Source organism: Salminus brasiliensis, chromosome 9 (genome assembly GCF_030463535.1).
Source record: "Salminus brasiliensis chromosome 9, fSalBra1.hap2, whole genome shotgun sequence".
Taxonomy (NCBI): domain Eukaryota; kingdom Metazoa; phylum Chordata; class Actinopteri; order Characiformes; family Bryconidae; genus Salminus; species Salminus brasiliensis.
The window spans coordinates 36,141,815-36,159,280 of record NC_132886.1 but is presented as its reverse complement, the minus strand read 5'-3'; the positions used below and the strand labels follow the sequence as shown (position 1 = coordinate 36,159,280).

The 17,466-nt window shown below is 41.1% G+C and overlaps 1 protein-coding gene across 1 annotated transcript; it reads left to right on the top strand.

Moving 5' to 3' along the window:
• Positions 1 to 14,425: 14,425 nt before the first annotated feature.
• Positions 14,426 to 17,388, top strand: rbp2b (retinol binding protein 2b, cellular). The gene is made up of 4 exons (XM_072688296.1): positions 14,426 to 14,498; positions 14,676 to 14,854; positions 16,934 to 17,035; positions 17,335 to 17,388. The coding sequence occupies exons 1-4, from the start codon at positions 14,426 to 14,428 to the stop codon at positions 17,386 to 17,388; spliced, it is 408 nt and encodes a 135-aa protein (XP_072544397.1).
• The last annotated feature ends 78 nt before the right edge of the window (positions 17,389 to 17,466 follow it).

Here is a 17,466-nt window from a genome sequence, read left to right as displayed (position 1 = left end):
TGTACTAATTACCCATTAGTAAACTCCATAAAAACCTTCATTTTTTCCCCTAACATATTTAAACATACAGACATTTGATCTTAACTTGAACAGTTTTGAAAGATGAAGGTCATTTAATTGAATGAAGAAATGTCTTTAAAACATGTTTTTAATAAAATGGAATTAATAGACCATTATCAAACTTCAATGATGCGTTCGTTAATGGGAGAGAGTAATTAGTAGTGCTAAACGGCTTCCGCTCATGTTGTAATCAATGGCTGAGGCTCCTGCCCTTTGCTAAATACACCCATAATTCACCAAAACACACTTACCAGAGTATCCACTCCATCAAGTTCAAACATGTCCAACTCTAGCTGAAAAGCTCTGCCAATCATGTGTGATTTTTAATGAGGCACTCAATAAAACCAGAGTTAAACTGAACCAGAGTGAACGCAGGGCTGAACAGATTTACTCATTGAGGCTAAAAATGCTAGCATGCTACACTCGAAGATCATCAATAATTTATTCAGTATTCATTCAATCGGTTTCAGCAAGGTTTGGTTAAAACTCTCAGTGCTCAGTGTAGATTATTAGAACATGGTTAGAGAAGATTCTGGAGGATCCTGTCTTACTTAACCCCAGACATTAATCTGATTTGCTCTTAAATGTAAAGTCATTGGTGAAGTTCACCATAGCCAGATCCAAAAAGCTATCTGAGGAAGGCAGGTTGTAGATGCAGAAGAGTCTGGGAATGGGTTTAAAAAGATCTCGAAATACAATTCGAAATTTACATTTACATTTAAGGCATTTAGCAGATGCTCTTATCCAGAGCGACTTACAAAAGTGCTTTGCTATTTACCCAAGAAAAACCTCACAAACCTCAGCTTAGTTACCACTAAGCTAAGATGACCACTCTGCTATTCGCCCAAGTACTCTCAGAAGAGGAGGGTCTTTAGTCTGTGTTTGAGCGACTCAAGACTCGAGGCAGTTCAGACACCCAGGGGAAGCTCGTTCCACCACTTTGGTGCCAGGACAGAAAAAAGCCTGGACGCTTGTCTTCCGTGGATTTTGAGGGATGGCAGGTCGAGCCGAGCCGTACTTGAAGCTCAAAGGGCTCTTGGTGTGGATCAGCTTTTGACCATTGCTATCAAGTATGGAGGGGCTGGTCAGTTCTTGGCTTTGTAGGCCAGTGTCAGGGTTTTGAATCTGATGCGGGCAGCAGCTACGAGAAGCCAGTGAAGAGAGAATGCAGCAGAGGAGTGACATGGCTGAATTTAGGAACATTGAAGATGACCCCTGCCGCTGCATTTTGGATAAGTTGCAGGGGGCTGATGGTGCGCAGAGGGAGACCAGCCAGAAGAGAGTTGCAGTAGTCAAGTCTTGAAGTGACGAGAGACTGAACTAGCACCTGGGTGGCCTCTCTAGAGAGGAAGGGTCGAATTCTCCGGATGTTGTACAGGAGCTATCTGCATGACCGAGTTACGTTTGCATGGCTTGAGAACGATAACTAATCATCCATGACTACACCAAGGTTTCGAGCTTCTGTAGATGGAGTGACCAGAAATTAGACCACAATATGTGTAAAGAAGTCTCCAACAATCCTAAAATATCATCACAGGATCTGACCCTAGGTAGTTCTTACCCTAGTTGACGTCAAAATACCATCAGAAACAATTAGAAAAAGCAAAAGTTGGATTTCCTACTAAATAACTAAATAAAACATCAGGGCTAGACTCAAGATTCATCTGGCCAAAGCACATTGTTCCAAGCGCCCTGTTCTTTGTCCAGCTGTTCTCTGTCAAACTTTAGTCTTGTCCTGATGGAAAACTCCTGGAACGTTCCTCTAGGAAAAGAAGTCGAGTGAATTTAGATCAGTGACTTGCAGCCAGTCAATTAGCAACTAATTCAAAAGAAGAAGACCAATGAAGCCCTTCTTAATGCTCCTTAAGATCAATGAGCAACTGTAGAGCTATTACAACTGAAGCACTGACCCCTTTCTTCAATAAACAAGGATTTGGTTCAATAAGGAGGGATTATACCACACACACCTACTACAAACAAACAGTGATTTAAATGTTCTCCTTGCTGCTGGAACATGCATGCGTTATTAAACAGGCTTTTTATTATTCTGTATATTTTGCAGGTCTCTTACCTATTGTTTTTTGAAATCAGTCTTACAGAGCTTATTTACCGACATGGTCCAAATTAGTAAAATATTGACCAGGAGTAGGGTTTTTCACGACAACCATCTGCAAAAGCAAATCAGTCTGCGACCCACAGAGCAACGTTGATTAGCCAGTGTCTGGTTCTATTGTTTATCTTGTTTTAATTCTAAATGCTAAACTCAGATCCAGCCAAAGGCATACTTAGATATCATAATAAAAAATATATTTTTTTCAAAAGAACATAATAAAACTAAATGTTTAAAAGCGTTTTTTGTATAAATGTACTTTCATAGTTGGCACACCGATGCTAGGTTAATCAATTCTTGCTTCCAATGTTGCGCAAATGCAGATATGTGCCGCTTGGGTGGTCGATAAAGGACCAGGCGCTTCAGCGTATTGCGCAATATCCCTCTGTCCACGAGAGGCTTTTATCAAGACCACTTAATTCTAAGTTTATGACTAGTCTAGAGTGAATAAAGACTCTAAGAATCTAAAGGGGTCCAAGGGTATGACTACCCAATATCAATTCAGGACCAAGTGTAAAGAAGTCCAAAATGAGTTGAAATGATGACTAGTTGAGTGAGTCAAGACTGAGTCTAAATGGGTGAAAGACAAATCAAGACTGTCACTAGTCAAGATCAAGTCAAGATCAGGTATAAAGGAGATTAAGACAAGTGCAAGAATAAATAGTTAAGGGTGAGCCTAGACCAAGTCTAAATTGAGCTAAGCTGTGACTAGCGGAGAGTCAAAAGGAGGCAGAGGCCCGTGACCAACTCCAGGATTCAAGACTAGTCCACTAACCAAGATCAATTTAGGACAGTCTGAGTCTAAAATGTAAGTTGATTAAATCTAAGATGATAACTATTCATGGTTGATTAAAGACCAAGTCCAAGCTTTTCAAGATTTAAGACTAGTGAAAGACGAGTCCAATATTGTGATTAACCATGATCAATTCAGGACCAAGCCTGAAGGGGTCCAAGACAAAGACTGTGACTAGTCAAGATCAAGTCAAGACTGAGTATAAAAGAGACAGAGACAAGTCCAAGACTATAAATAGTTAAAGTTGAGCCCAGACAAAGTCTAAATTGGTCCAAGACAAAAACTAGACTGATACTAGTCGAGAGTCAAAAGGAGGCGGAGGCCTGAGACCAACTCTGAGACCAAATTTAAGATTATGACTATTTAAAGCAGAGTCAAGACCAAGTCCAAGTTCTTCACTAGTCAAGACCGAATTTAAATGAGTCCAAGACAAGTAGGAGACTATAAATAGATAAGACTGAATGAAGACATCCTCTATAGGAGGCTAAGACCAAGATAAGACAATAACTAGTTAAGACTGAGTTTAGACCTAGTCTAAAGAAGTCCAAGACAATTCAAAACTATGACTAACCAAGATCAAGTGAGGACAGTGTCAAAAGAGGTCCAAGACAATTATTACTTGTAGCCAGAAACACTAATTAACCAACCAATTTGTGATCTACAATTGGGAGACTGCCAGCGCTGAATGCCTGGACCTTTACTGAAGTAGGCCTTTAAAGGGGATAAATTTGGGCTCTGACTGGCCAAAGGATCACTGGTTTGAATCTCTGGTCATACCATCAGCATCAGCAGCCAGAGCACGATAGAGCACAATTGGCCTTGACACAAGCATCTGCCAGCCGATGCATCAGTGTTGAGTTGTGGGCCAGTCCTCACACTCCCAGTGTGAGATAGTAATGAGTGGGTTGGCAAATTGGCTACCTAAAGTTGGGTGGGAATTTATTTATTTATTTATTTAAAAAAAAAAGACCATTTATAAAAGCAATAAAAGTGGAAAACATACAAAGGAATGAATACTTTTTTACAGGCAAGTATCTAAACTAGTGGCCAAGTGTCACATGGGTGTGTAGAAGGTTCAGCAGGGGTGCGTATTTGATCTGAGAAGTGATGAGACCAACAGCGGTAGGCAGGAATTGATATGCAAAACTAGGCGAACAAGAAGGGCCGTATTCCATTAAATCTAATGTGCCTTTTGTGAAACTCACAAAGTGATTGTGACAAGTCAAGATTCTGATTACATGCTGAGGCACCAGTTTAATAGTATCTCTAATAGCACAAACTTATAAGACCCTTAGCACCATTTAAAGACAATGCCTCCGAGGCAGGGCACACAATTCATTTAGAAATCATTTAAACAATGGTCTCTGATGACTAGTCCTGCTCTTCTGCATGGCTATTTCCTTTTCTTTCTTTTTTTTTTTTTTTTTTTTGCTTGAGACAGAAAGTGACGGCATGTCAGTTTTATTCCTGCTCTTTGTTCTCGTTATTCAGACGGACATGCTGATAACTTCTCAACTAAAGGCCAAGCTTTGTTCACACTCATTCTCTGTGCCAGCTGGAAATGGCCTGCAAAAATCATTCTCTGAGCCCAAGCTAGTGGCTGACAGCAGCATCATACTGCGAAAAGTTGCAGTGAGTCAGCATCTTCACCAAAAAATGCACAAAGTAGAAATGTGCTCAAATATTTGTCAAAAGTTGGTCCCCAGCTGCAGCAGAATTTTATATTTCTCCGGCTTTGGTTAAAGTGGTATTTTAACTTAATTTTGAACAGATGTCAAAAGGCTATTCATTTCACTACACGCTAATTTAACAGATGGTATCATTAGAAATGATGAGTTTTATTTTGACTCCAGTTGGTAGTGGTCGGGATCAGTTGGGTTCAGACAACTTTTTGTTAGCTACAGTTAAGACTGAATTTTGGAAGGCTACAGTCACATTCCAAGCACATTTGGACAGATTTGGACAGGTTTCAAATTTGGATTGGACAGAACTTGGGTTCAGACAGAATACTGTCCAGTTGCAGTTGGGTTAGGACAAAATATAGTTGAGTTGCTGTCAAGATTCTTAAAAAATTTGGTTGCTTGTGAATTTTGACAGGAAAATTGGACAGAAAGTAGGTTACAGTCAGGATTAGACAGAATGCAATTTGGTAATTGTTAGAATTGGACAGATTTAATCAGGTTACAATCTGGATTGGATAGAATTTGATCAGGTTGCAGTCAGAATTGAACAGAATCTGATAAGGCTTCAGTCATGATTGGACAGACTCTGATCAGGTTGCAGTCAGGATTGGACAGACTCTGATCAGGCTGCAGTCAGGATTGAACAGAATCTGATCAGGTTGCAGTCATGATTGGACAGACTCTTATCAGGCTGCAGTCAGGTTTGAACAGAATCTGATCAGGTTGCAGTCATGATTGAACAGACTCTGATCAGGTTGCAGTCATGATTGAACAGAACCTGATCAGGTTGCAGTCATGATTGGACAGAACCTGATCAGGTTGCAGTCATGATTGGACAGAATCTGATCAGGCTGCAGTCAGGATTGTACAGAATACTGTCCAGTTGCAGATGGTTTGAAGAAAAAAAAAGTTGGGCTGCTATCAGTATTAGTAAAAGGACGTTTTGGAATTTTGTTGGGTTGCACAGCCTACAGTCAGAATTGAACAGAATTCGGTGAGGTTGCAGTCATAATTGTACAGAATTTAGTTTAGTGATAGGATTGTTGCAGTTGCAGTTGGGTTAGGACAAAATATAGTTGACCTGCTATCAGGATTGGTAAAAAAGTGGACAGAATATGTTTGGTTGCTTGTGAATTTTGACAGGAATTGTCAGTGTACAATCAGGATTGGACAGAAAGTAGGTTACAGTCAGGGTTGGACAGAATACTGTCCAGTTGCAGTTGGTGTAAACAAAAATATAGTTGGGCTACTATTAGGATTGGTAAAAGATTAGACTTTTTGGAATTTTGTTGGGTTGCACATGAATTTTGACAGTAATTGTCAGTCTACAGTCAGGATTGGACAGAATTTGGTGAGGTTACAGTCAAGATAGACTTTAGTTTGGTGATAGGATTGGACAGAATTTAGTCAAGTTACTGTCAGGTTACAGTTGGGTTCAGACAGAATACTGTCCAGTTGCAGTTGGTTTTGGACTAAATATAGTTGGGCTGCCATCAGGATTGGTAAAAGACTAAACAGACATTTGTTGGGTTGTGCTGACACATGTCAGGATTACGGTCAAAATTGGACAGAATTTGTTCAGGCTACTGTCAGGATTGGACAGAATTCAGTAAGATTAATGTGAGATTGGGGCAGAACAGAATTTTGTCAGGTTACTTAAGGTTTTACACAGATTATTTACACAGATAAGCTTCAGACTGAATTTTGTCAGGGTGTGGTTGGGTGATGTTGATTATCCTGACAATCGGAAAAAAGTAATGTAATTAATGCAATCTCATTGGCAAACAGTTGCTTTTCCTTTTTTAAATTCTCTTTTTGTGTACCTCATACCTGGAGTCTTATTCTAGGTCAGATAATCTCTCATGACTTTCTCTCGGTTTCTTTTTCTAGTCGACCTCAGTAAATGTGTTTGCTTGGGTCTATTCTCCTCTGTTTTCACCATGTGCTTCACTGCCTTTCACGGTTGAGCCATATGTACATCATTACTGTGCGTTGTCATACTCTGTGCTGTAATTGAGCCACTGAACTCACACAGCTGCTAAAATAACACCAGCTGGGTTGATGATTATGCTTGAAGATTAAAGGCGCCTTCCTTCAGGAGCTCACCATTACCTACAACCAAGCCTTTACTGACACCTGCTGGAAAACTGTCTTGACTTTCGAATTCAAACACTGACCTTTAACCAAATATCAAAAGGTGAACCTGATAAGTAATGAGAAGAAGAATCCTAAAAATCAAAATGTCAAAAAAGGGATCTTGTATGACACCTTGTTTGATGCCAAGAACCACCTTTTGTTTCCTAATTACCTTTGAATTGAACCTCAGATTTGTAGAAGGTTCTTCACACTCACAAGGACCACTTTTTCTTCCAATGGGGGTGCCGATAGGTTGATGTTTATCTGCTCCAGAGAGTCTTAATGTTTTGGCAGTACTTTTCTACTGGGACTAGACAAGCCTCCACCCTGGACAGCGTTTTCAGTCACCTTAAACACCATTTGAGCTTGAGTGGACCAGAGTGGACAGGAGGCCGAAATTTGAAGAAAAGCTACACTTAACAAAAATATCCACCTATGCGAACAGGGCCGGACACCAATGGTGCCTCTGTAGACTCCCTATAGATGCCTAACCCGTGTGTGTGTTCATGTATTTGCACATCTGTGTCAGCAATGGGTACAACTTAAAGTAGCTGAATCCATTCATTAGAAGGAGTGTCCACAAACTTTTGGACACACAGTGTATGTGTAATACTTGACAAGAGATGGGCGTATACTGTACATTCGACTCAATAAAAGGCTTTACACACTGCCGAAGATATCTTTAAAGCACAGCCATTCTGTGAAATGAAACAGTAATGTTATGTAACTTAACTTCAGTGAGGAACAAGACCCCATGTGGATACGTGACCCAGAAAGAACGTCTACAGTGTAAATTAGTAAGAGCCCTGTCTCCTTCCTCCATTCTTTGTAGCTCTACTCCACTTTAAGTGTTCACATATGCACAGTTAAATGTAAAGCTAACCCTGTTCTTGTAGGCTACATAGGGACTAATCAATATATGGGGCTAAACAAGTACTGAATACATGAACATTTATGACATTTATGAAAGTTTATGCCAGTAATCATAAGATGACATCATTGATTTTGACATATGGGTCCTTAAACTAACACAAAACTAACTGACAGACATTTCTTCCATTTATATCACTGTTAAGAAGCATTATTTCCCTGAGCATCTTTCATAAAACTGATATACAGTCATGTGACAAACAAAAGTACACCCTCTTTGATGAGGACATCATAAAACATCTGTTCCTTAGCAGGTCTTAAAATTGGGTAATTATAACATATAACACAAACTAGGATCATTGTCCTTTTGCATGGCCCAATTTTAGCCAAGCTTTAGCTGTTGGATAGATAATACTTTGGTATACAGAGGAGTTCATGGTTGACTCTATGACTGCAGTGTCCCCAGGTACTGTGGCTGCAAAAAACAAGCCCATAATCATACTATGAATGCTAACTTACTTTAGTTTATGGACCAGGGACCTATGTGACAATATAGCATCATCTGTTAAATAGTGACAAGAGCTGTTCAAGTACTCAAATACAGTTTTATATACCTGTATATTTGGAAATATAAAAGTAGAACTTTGGGTAAATGAGATATAAGGCAGAGGCATCACTTTAATGATTCATTGATACACTAGAAAATGCTTCATCAGTTCAACCTAAACAAACTGACCAATAACTTCACCCTCTAACCACTGAGCCACCAGTGTCAATTGAATGAAATGATGCAAAACTTTAGTTTAGATGAATAAAAGGGAATGAAAACATTAAACCAAACCTTACAAACAGTGACTGGATACATATAATCAATACCCAAGGGTAGATTCTAAATATTTTGGTGCCTTAACAGTGTGTTTGGAGATTTGCTTGGTTAGCACATAAACACCCAAAGGTGAATTCAAACTTGGAACTCCTAGTGTGGGGATCCAATGTAAACTGAGGAAGCTATCAACTGAGCAGTTTGGGTGGGGACTCAGGTGCTAAGGTAAGAAACTGGAGGCTGATCTACACTGGATTTGAGCCACCAACCTATAAACTACAAGGCCAGCAAAACCCTACAGCCCTACTAAAGGTGGCGTGTGGAAATGAGAACCCCAAGACTGAACTCAGAAACAAGGGCTGGCTTCCTTAAAGTAAACGAAGAACAGGTCTTGCTGATTGCCCCTAATTAACGTGGGGTGGTTCTGTGTCTCCCTCTGGTGGCTGGGGGTGGCTTAGCAGGCAGCTCAGCTCCAGTTTATATAGAACACACATTCTTCTAGATTTATGCATTCGTGATTTTTCGGGGGAATTTTCCTTTTCTTTTTTTTTAATCAGTATATTGAGCTTCTTCTGCCTTTTTCCAGATGGAATGTGAGTTTCTATCTCCCTGAACATCTGACACTACCATACTGCCATGGCACATTTCTAACTTGGGTAACCTTTTTGCTTGCTTTCTCTTTTCTTTTCGACTTCAAGAGGGCCTGTGGAGCAACCAGGGCAATCATGGACTATGTCACGAAATCATATCTCATGAAAATGCATACTTGTGGGATTTATTAGAACTGGTTGGCACTCCACATGGCTGGTTTACAATTAGAGACTGTAGCTCATCTGTGAATACACAGCGCTAGCAGTGGGCAGAACTGACATGTGTAATAACCAATGTGTCTCACACTCTTGCATGCCACTAGCAGATCAACATCTCTGATGTCAGTGTCCCTGCTGTGCTGAGAACAGTCCTGCACCCAAGTAATATCCAATCGACATCATTTCTGCAGTCAGAAGTTGATGATGAGTCAACCAGTGATAAATGGGGTAGAGAGGGGCTAACAAATTCTGCAGCAAAGGAGGCTTTATTCATCGAGATGAGCAGCTTTAGACCTGACAACTTTAGTGTTTAGCCCATCTTGTTTAACTGGTAGACTGGAAAATGTTGAAGGGTTGGGATCCTGGACTAGTACATGATGCCCCCTGCTGGTCAAGTATAACAAAAACATTTTAAAAAAGCCTAGAGCGCATGTTTGTAGGCATCAGTGTTCTCTAATGACATGCAAATACAACATGAATCCCTGGTATCCCTGCCATGCTCAGTTAGTACTGACTGCTAGCCTAGCCACTGATCAACATGCCAATAAAGTGGTTAGCTAGACCTCTTTTCTGACAGTTCTGTGGCAACAGAATGCCCAGGGTTAAACTGACGATATGGTACTCTGACCAGGTATATGGACAAAAGTATTGGGACACCTGCTCATTCATTGTTTCAGCCAAAATCAAAGACATAGTGTCAAATACAAGTGTATACTCTACTGTCCAGGGAAGGCTTACTACTAGATTTTACTAGACTACTAGTAGTAAAACCCTAGTACTAGACTACTAGGATTCCTAGGACTACTAGGATTTGATTGCATTCAACAACAAGAGCATTTAGTGAGGTCAGGATGTTGGATGATCACCACCCCACCTCATCCCCAACTCAACCCAACCCAAAAATATTGAATGGAGCGCCAACCATCAATTCAGAGAACACAGATCCACTGCTTCACAGCTCCGTGCTGGGGGGCTTTATACCCCTCTAGCCCACGCCTGGCATTAGGCAGCACGGTGCCTATGGTTCTTGTTGATCTGCTGCAGAGAGTCCTATGGCAGCACTTCTCTACAAGTCTACAAAACTAGCCAAGCTGCTCTCACACATCTGTGTCAGCAATGAATGCAATTATTAGAAGAGGTGTCCACAAACATTTGCACATATAGTGTATTGTTTAATCGCCAACAAGACCCTCCAGTAAAATCAAAGTGGTATCATGTGCCTACTCCAAGTTACATGAAGCCAGACAGTCCTTTTCACACTACCACTAACGTGTAATTGGACAGCTGAACATGCTTGGAACAGTGCTAACCTCATCCCACCCAGAGAGAGCGAGGCCAGTAATGCTCTCTGAGACTCTGGCTTTGGCATCACCGGGGAACAACCTGCAACCTGGCTTGGTTGACGGTCATGACTGACAGAAAGCTGTTCTGCTGACTGCTGACAAAAAACGATTTCTTCAGGTGTTCCTAATTCACACTGAAAATGGACCCTTTGGCTAGGTTGTTACTGTGATAGCCAGGGGTGGCAAAATGACCCAACGGGCTTTACTCAGCATTGGGGTTAAAAAAAGAATCCCAAAGAAACTCAACCCAGCAGTTGTTTTTACAGATGTAGGGAACAAATCTGAGATTTTCTACAGAAACATGCCAGTTGCTAAAAGACATGCCAGGTAAGTCTGAAATGTCACATGCCAAAGTCTCACGGTGACGCATGAGTTGTAAAATAGGCCTTAGCTTCTACAGTGCTTCACTGAACCGTTCCTGTTGCATGCCGCTAAGCCACCACCCGCGGGCCAGTAACATGCAGCTGACAGCTTAAATGTAAAAAAGTGCCACTTATGGCTCTGTATAAATACAGGGCTGCTACAGGGCTGGTGGGAGCGTTTGACAGGCGGCTCTATGCTAAACAGGAGGTCAGGCTTTCTGTTAATGCCCCAATTCCCCTCTGCCACAACAAAAGCCATCAGTCAGACTCAGAAAGCTGTGTTCAGTGCTGCTGCATGCCCTTTGGAATACAAAAGTGGAATTAAATGAGATATTGCCAATGTGACTCCATCAAACGCCAGAATAATAGCAGATTGCTGCGCTTAGAAATTATAGTCTTTCTGTTTTATTCGATTTTTTTATTCATAAATCCTCCCCTTGCTTTCTAATTCAGAGAGGCAATACACCAGCCTTCTGGAGCTCCTGCCGTGAAAAAAAATAGAGATGTGAAATTTTAAACATTTTAAACACTGTTTATCAGCGATATTTCTAAAAATGGTCTTAAATTACTGCTTTCACAAGGTAATTATGATTATTCATGACCTGAAAAAATGACATTTTTTTAATTACATCAACAACTAAAGAAACGGCTACCTGACAACACTTCGCTGTCTTCTTAAAGACTTCTCCAGCTTTGTGGACATCCATAACTTAATTCTTAAGCTGGTTAGAAGAGCCCATGGCTGCTGAATGTTGGGACACTGTAAGGTAATTATGAATGCAAACAAACCATCGCCTGAGAAGCTAAATAACCTTGGTAAAAGTTAACTGATTTCTGTGGTTTTCTAGCTGGCTATGAGCAACATGCTAGCTATCAAACTTGCTATTTTGCCCCTTCTCTCACTATCTGCCGACTATTCTACATAATAATCAATATTCACTCACTAATTTAAGACCATTTTTCAATATCCCTCAATAAAATGCACCACATGAATTCCTTATTTCCACCCATTACTGCATTTTCAAGCTATCCCAATTTTGTGGGAAATTCACAAATCTGGACCCTTTAGCTTTGAGGGAGTGAAAGGCCCAATTCCCACATGTTGTTGCCCCCCGTGCATATCCTATGAATTCATTTAAATCAAGAGTAGATTTCAGTCCAATGTTGTATTGAATTCAGTGCCAATCAGTGACTACTGTCCATACATTTCTCTCATACATCAGTTTTAAGCAGATGCTCTATAAACGTCTTTGCCCACAGTGAACCATCTGCTTACCAGGGTTGAGAGAGAAAGTAGTTTTTTACATATGCAGGCAGAACAGAGGTAGGAAATCATTAAAACTGAGCTGTCAACTAATTTGAGAGAAACGCAGCACAAACCCAGTTGGATGATATTCTGCACACTCTCCGCTTTGGAGTTTATTTCTCACCACACATCAAATCAAATTCCATTAATGTAACACAGCCTAAAGACGTGTGGAAGATCAAACATGCTGAATGTGTTGACTGGTAATTGAGTAAAAACTAAATGAGATACAAAGGCTTTTGTCTGGACCACCCAGCTGGCCACACAGTGAGAGTTGCATGTGCATGCCCGGGAGTAGTAGTTGGTAGCATGTGCAACTCATGGGTCAACCTCAATCCTACCAACACTGGTGCAATTTCGGTGGGGGGACCTGAAATTGCTGTATGTAGGCTGTGGCCTTCTGATGATGGGCTCCCCTTACCCACTTGTCTGTCCAAATCTGCACCCTCTGACACCCACTATACACCCTAAACTCACTGAACATATACACTGACCAGCCACTTCATTGAAGTCACCTCCTTGTTTCTACACTTCTTCTTCATTGTCCACTAAATCAACTCCACTTCCCACATTGGAGCACCGTGTAGTTCTATAATTCCAGACTGTGGTCCATCTGTTTCGCTGCATACTTATGTTAGCCTTCTTTTCCCCTGTTTTTCAATGGTCAGAACCCCACAGGACAGACCACCACAGAGAAGGTAGCATTTAGGTCATGGTGGGTCATTCTCAGCACTGCAGTGGCTCAGTGGTGGTGGTGTATTAGTAGTGTGCGTTGCGCTGGTGGTAAACATGGATCAGACACAGCAGTGCTGCTGGAGTGCTTAAACACTGTGTCCACCCATCTTCTAATGGCTCTTCCATAATGGTCATATTTGTGCAGGCAGCTCTGCACAGTAGAACAGTGCACCCTCTACTCCAGAGTCAGCTAAATCTTCCTGAAGGTCTTTTGTACTCAGACAGGGGATTCTCTCAGAAGGTTTTCTGGGATTTCCAGAGCTCACCTTGACCTCCACCTGCCATTTCTAAATGACATAAACTGAGGAAACGGCTACCTGACAACACTAACGCCCTACGTAGTCTTCTCCAGCTTTGTGGGCATCCATAATATTATTTTATTTAAGCTGTTTAGAGGAGCCCATGGCTGCTAATTGTTGGGACAATATTTGAAGAGCCTGCAAACTCTTTAAACCTTGCATTTGCATCACCTGACCTTTCCCAACTGTGATTGTGGACAAGCCTAAGCCATGAAAAGCTATTTAATGTCTGAGACCTTGGTAGAATAACTTTACCAAGGTCTTTACCTGAGATTTGTTGCACATTAATTGCACATTCTTCTGTATTGTCTTTTTCTTTGGATTACAGATAAAGCACCTACACTGAATCAGTGACAGCAATCTGTAAATTCCATTTCAGTCATTCTCTTTAAATCTGAGCCCCATATTTGGACATATTTAGGCAATGTGAAAGCTCACAGACTGATCTCTGGGCTCTTGCCTGGAAAAGGACTAGTGGAAGTGAAGTGTGTTTGAAGGCAAAGTGCCTATTTCCATGTGCTTATAAGTGTATATTGACTTCCATGAAGCTCTCAGTCCCCTTTTTTGTTTTTATATTGGTAAAAATGTCCAATAAACTATATAAAACTTATTCCCCAAATTATAAATTATTCAAAGTTACCTGGGAGCTCAAATCTCTTGTCCAGACTTTTTTTTTGGTGCTCTGAAATTATACAAAAGAAAAATAATACAAAATAATTTAGCTTCAAATGTTTGAACATGCCTTTTGGAGATCAGTTAGGCCTACCTGTTCACAGTAACAGAAATTGTGACGTGCTGGCACTGTATATCAGTCTTAGAGGTACAGCAATGCTGTTTAATCATAAGGGCTAAAGAGGTTTAGTACATAAAGCCATGCAAACATACATAAAAAAGAAAATACAGACTATGGGCCCTTCAACCATTGCATACAAGTGTGTGTCTTGGCAGGGGGTATCTTTTTTGACTCCTCTCCCATTGCCCTGTCCTCTTATCAGTTGTACTCTGACCTTTCCCCTTGCTCCCGTATAAAATGGCCAGGACACCATGCACCCGACTCTCCCGAGAGTGTTTCTGCCCAAAGTCCACCATTGACCACCATGCCTGTAGACCTCAGTGGGAGATGGGTGCTGGAGACTAATGACAACTTTGATGACTTCATGAAAGTACTGGGTAAGCCTGAAAAGACACTGGCGCTGATTTCGCCACTGTAAACAGGGCCGCTTGCTTGCAGATTGCAGCGGGAGTACCGAAGTGGAGTTCTGAGTATAGCTCAGGTTATGATATGGATTCAGCTCGAAAACACTCGAACCATCCTTACTGTGGACATGTGCTCGTTCTCATCCGCAGGCATTGATTTCGCCACACGCAAGATCGCACTCCTCCTCTCTCAGACCAAGGTCATTATCCAGGATGGAGACAAGTTTGTGATTAAGACCCTCAGCACCTTCAGGAATTACGAGAGGGGCTTCACCATTGGGGAGGAGATGGAGGAGTACACTAAAGGACTTGACAACAGGGTGGTTAAGGTGAGGGCGCGATGAATGGGTGTTAACGTCTTATGTCTTTTTCCACTTACTTTAATGGCACATGTCTTGCTTGACCTGCACTTACCCACCCTCTCGGCCTTGGCTCCCATCCCAGTACTGTCTTTGGCTCCGGTGATGGAAATCATGTAAAGCAAATAGAGGATATTCATCAAAGTACACTCACAGGGCTAAAAATACACTGGGCAGGACTTTATAAGGTCCATCTTAAAGCGATGGTTGGGCCAAAGAACACATTTCCCCTTATATCCCAGACAGTGTCAGAAACCACATGCTGTTAGAAATGACTTTTAGTCTCAGGGAATTAGTTTGATGGGATAAACACTCCTTAAAAACACTGATCTGGCCTATCTGAGAACTATCTGGGCGTGGTTCTAATATTCTAATGAGCACGACTGATTGACAGCTCTCTGTGCAACACTCTTTTCCTGCTGCACAGCAGAACTAAAAACACAGCAAGCATAGCAATGAGTAAATCTGGGATCTTTTACAAACAGTAGAAATTGTCCAAATGTTTGCGGACACTCTTTCTGGCGATTGCATTCAGCTTCTTTAAGTTGCACCCATTGCTGACGCAAATGCACACATAGCTAGTTTGAGAAGTAGAGAAGTACTGCCAAAAGCTCATGGCTCTCTGGAGCAGATATGCATGAACCTATGAGCACCATGCCGAATGCAGGCGTAAGCTAGAGGGGTATAAAGCCCCCCCAGCATTGAGCTGTGGAGCAGTGGAAGACCTGTGCTCTCTGGAATGATGGATGGTGCTCCATCCCATACTTTTAAGATGGGGAGTTGGGGATGAGGTGGGGTAGTGATCAAGCGACATCCTGACCTTACTAAGGCTCTTGACGCTGAATGCAATCAAAAGTCTAGTAGAAAGTCTTCTTCCCTCCAACAAAAGCAGGATAAACACTTTTAATACTCTTCGAAAGAAACAATGAATGAGCCGGTGTCCCAATACTTTTGTCCATATAGTGTATGTATGAATGAAAAAAGACGGAGGGACGAAGACATTAATGGACAGAAGAATGAAAAGACAAGCTAACATTCAGACGACAAACAGGCGTTTTAACTTTTAGCTGGCTTTTAGTTCCTCTGATGTGGGCAGAGTCTAATGGTGGACAGCGCACAGTCTTGGTGAAACTGTGTGGACAGGACAGTTGCTGACTACCGTCATTCTCCCAATGACAGTGACAGTTTTGCCACTTGGGAGCCCTGTTGCTAATTACTACTTTCACTTCCAGAAGGGTACAGTCCAGCTCTACAGATATAGCAGGACAGCAACCAATTAGGTGAAAACTAGGGTGACCATATTTGGTTTTTCGAAAAGAGGACACATGGGTGCCCACAGGGGTTGTGACTTGGGGCTTTTTTAAGTGGGCCTTCAAGTTGTAGGACCATGGCAGTGTATGTATGTGTGTCTGTGTTTGTGTGTGTGTGTGTGTGTGTATGAGGGTAGGAGGCAAATAAATCTCTAAAATAATGCTACTATAATAATAAATATTAGGACACAGACATTTACTCATGTACACAAAAATGAATAAAATATAAATTGATTTAATAAAATATAACATATATGATAAAATATATATTTTTAGATAATAAAATAATATATATATATATATATATATATATATATATATATATTTATATATATATATATATATATATATATATATATATATATATATATATATATATAAATAAATAAAAAATGTCAAGTAAAGCCAAACTGATTTGTGTTGTATTTGGACATCTGTGTCAGCAATGGGTGCAACTTAGGGTAGCCGAGACGTATGCATTAGAAGGGCTGTCCACAAACAATTTGACATATAGTGTAGACATTAAATCTAAAGTCATGCCCATAGACCAGGTTGAAAAGAGTCTTCGTGTCTATTCAAAATAAGCATTTACACAGCCTCACATGTGTTTGACTGTACAGATCAAATTCACCAGAGCCAAAGCAGCTGTGTTTGAGTAGGAAACGTAGCTCAGTGTGAACGTGTGGGGAAAAGCGGAATCAGGCTGCAGCACTGTTGACTGACGAGCTCTTCTTTACAGACCCTGATCACCTGGGAGGGCGATACACTGGTGTGTAGACAAAAGGGTGAGAAGGCCAACCGTGGATGGAAGCACTGGATAGAAGGAGATAAACTGCACTTGGTGAGCCTTCAATCGCTTTGCAGGTGCTTTGAGGAACCTGCAAGGAACCCTTTTCTTCTAAAGCACCTTAAGAGGTTTCTCCATCATTTCAAATTGAAGAACCTCCAAAAGTTCCTCAAGGATCCTATACTTTTAACAGTGGCATGCTCTGGCTCCAATTGTACTGGTCACTCTTATGAACGGCCTATGGCTGCATAACAGCTGCGCTTGGGTTTTAGGGTCGCTACATATTACAAGGCCAGTTGATGAAGATGATTTTGCTCTAACGCTCTTTCCTGTTCTATCATTTCTGTTTGCAGGAGCTGTATTGTGAAGATGTTGTTTGTCATCAAGTGTTCAAGAAACAGGCTTAGTGGTCACACTTCGTGGTCACTGACACATACAGTAAAATAACTGCATCGTCCGTTTATATCAATAAAGGATACCACTGA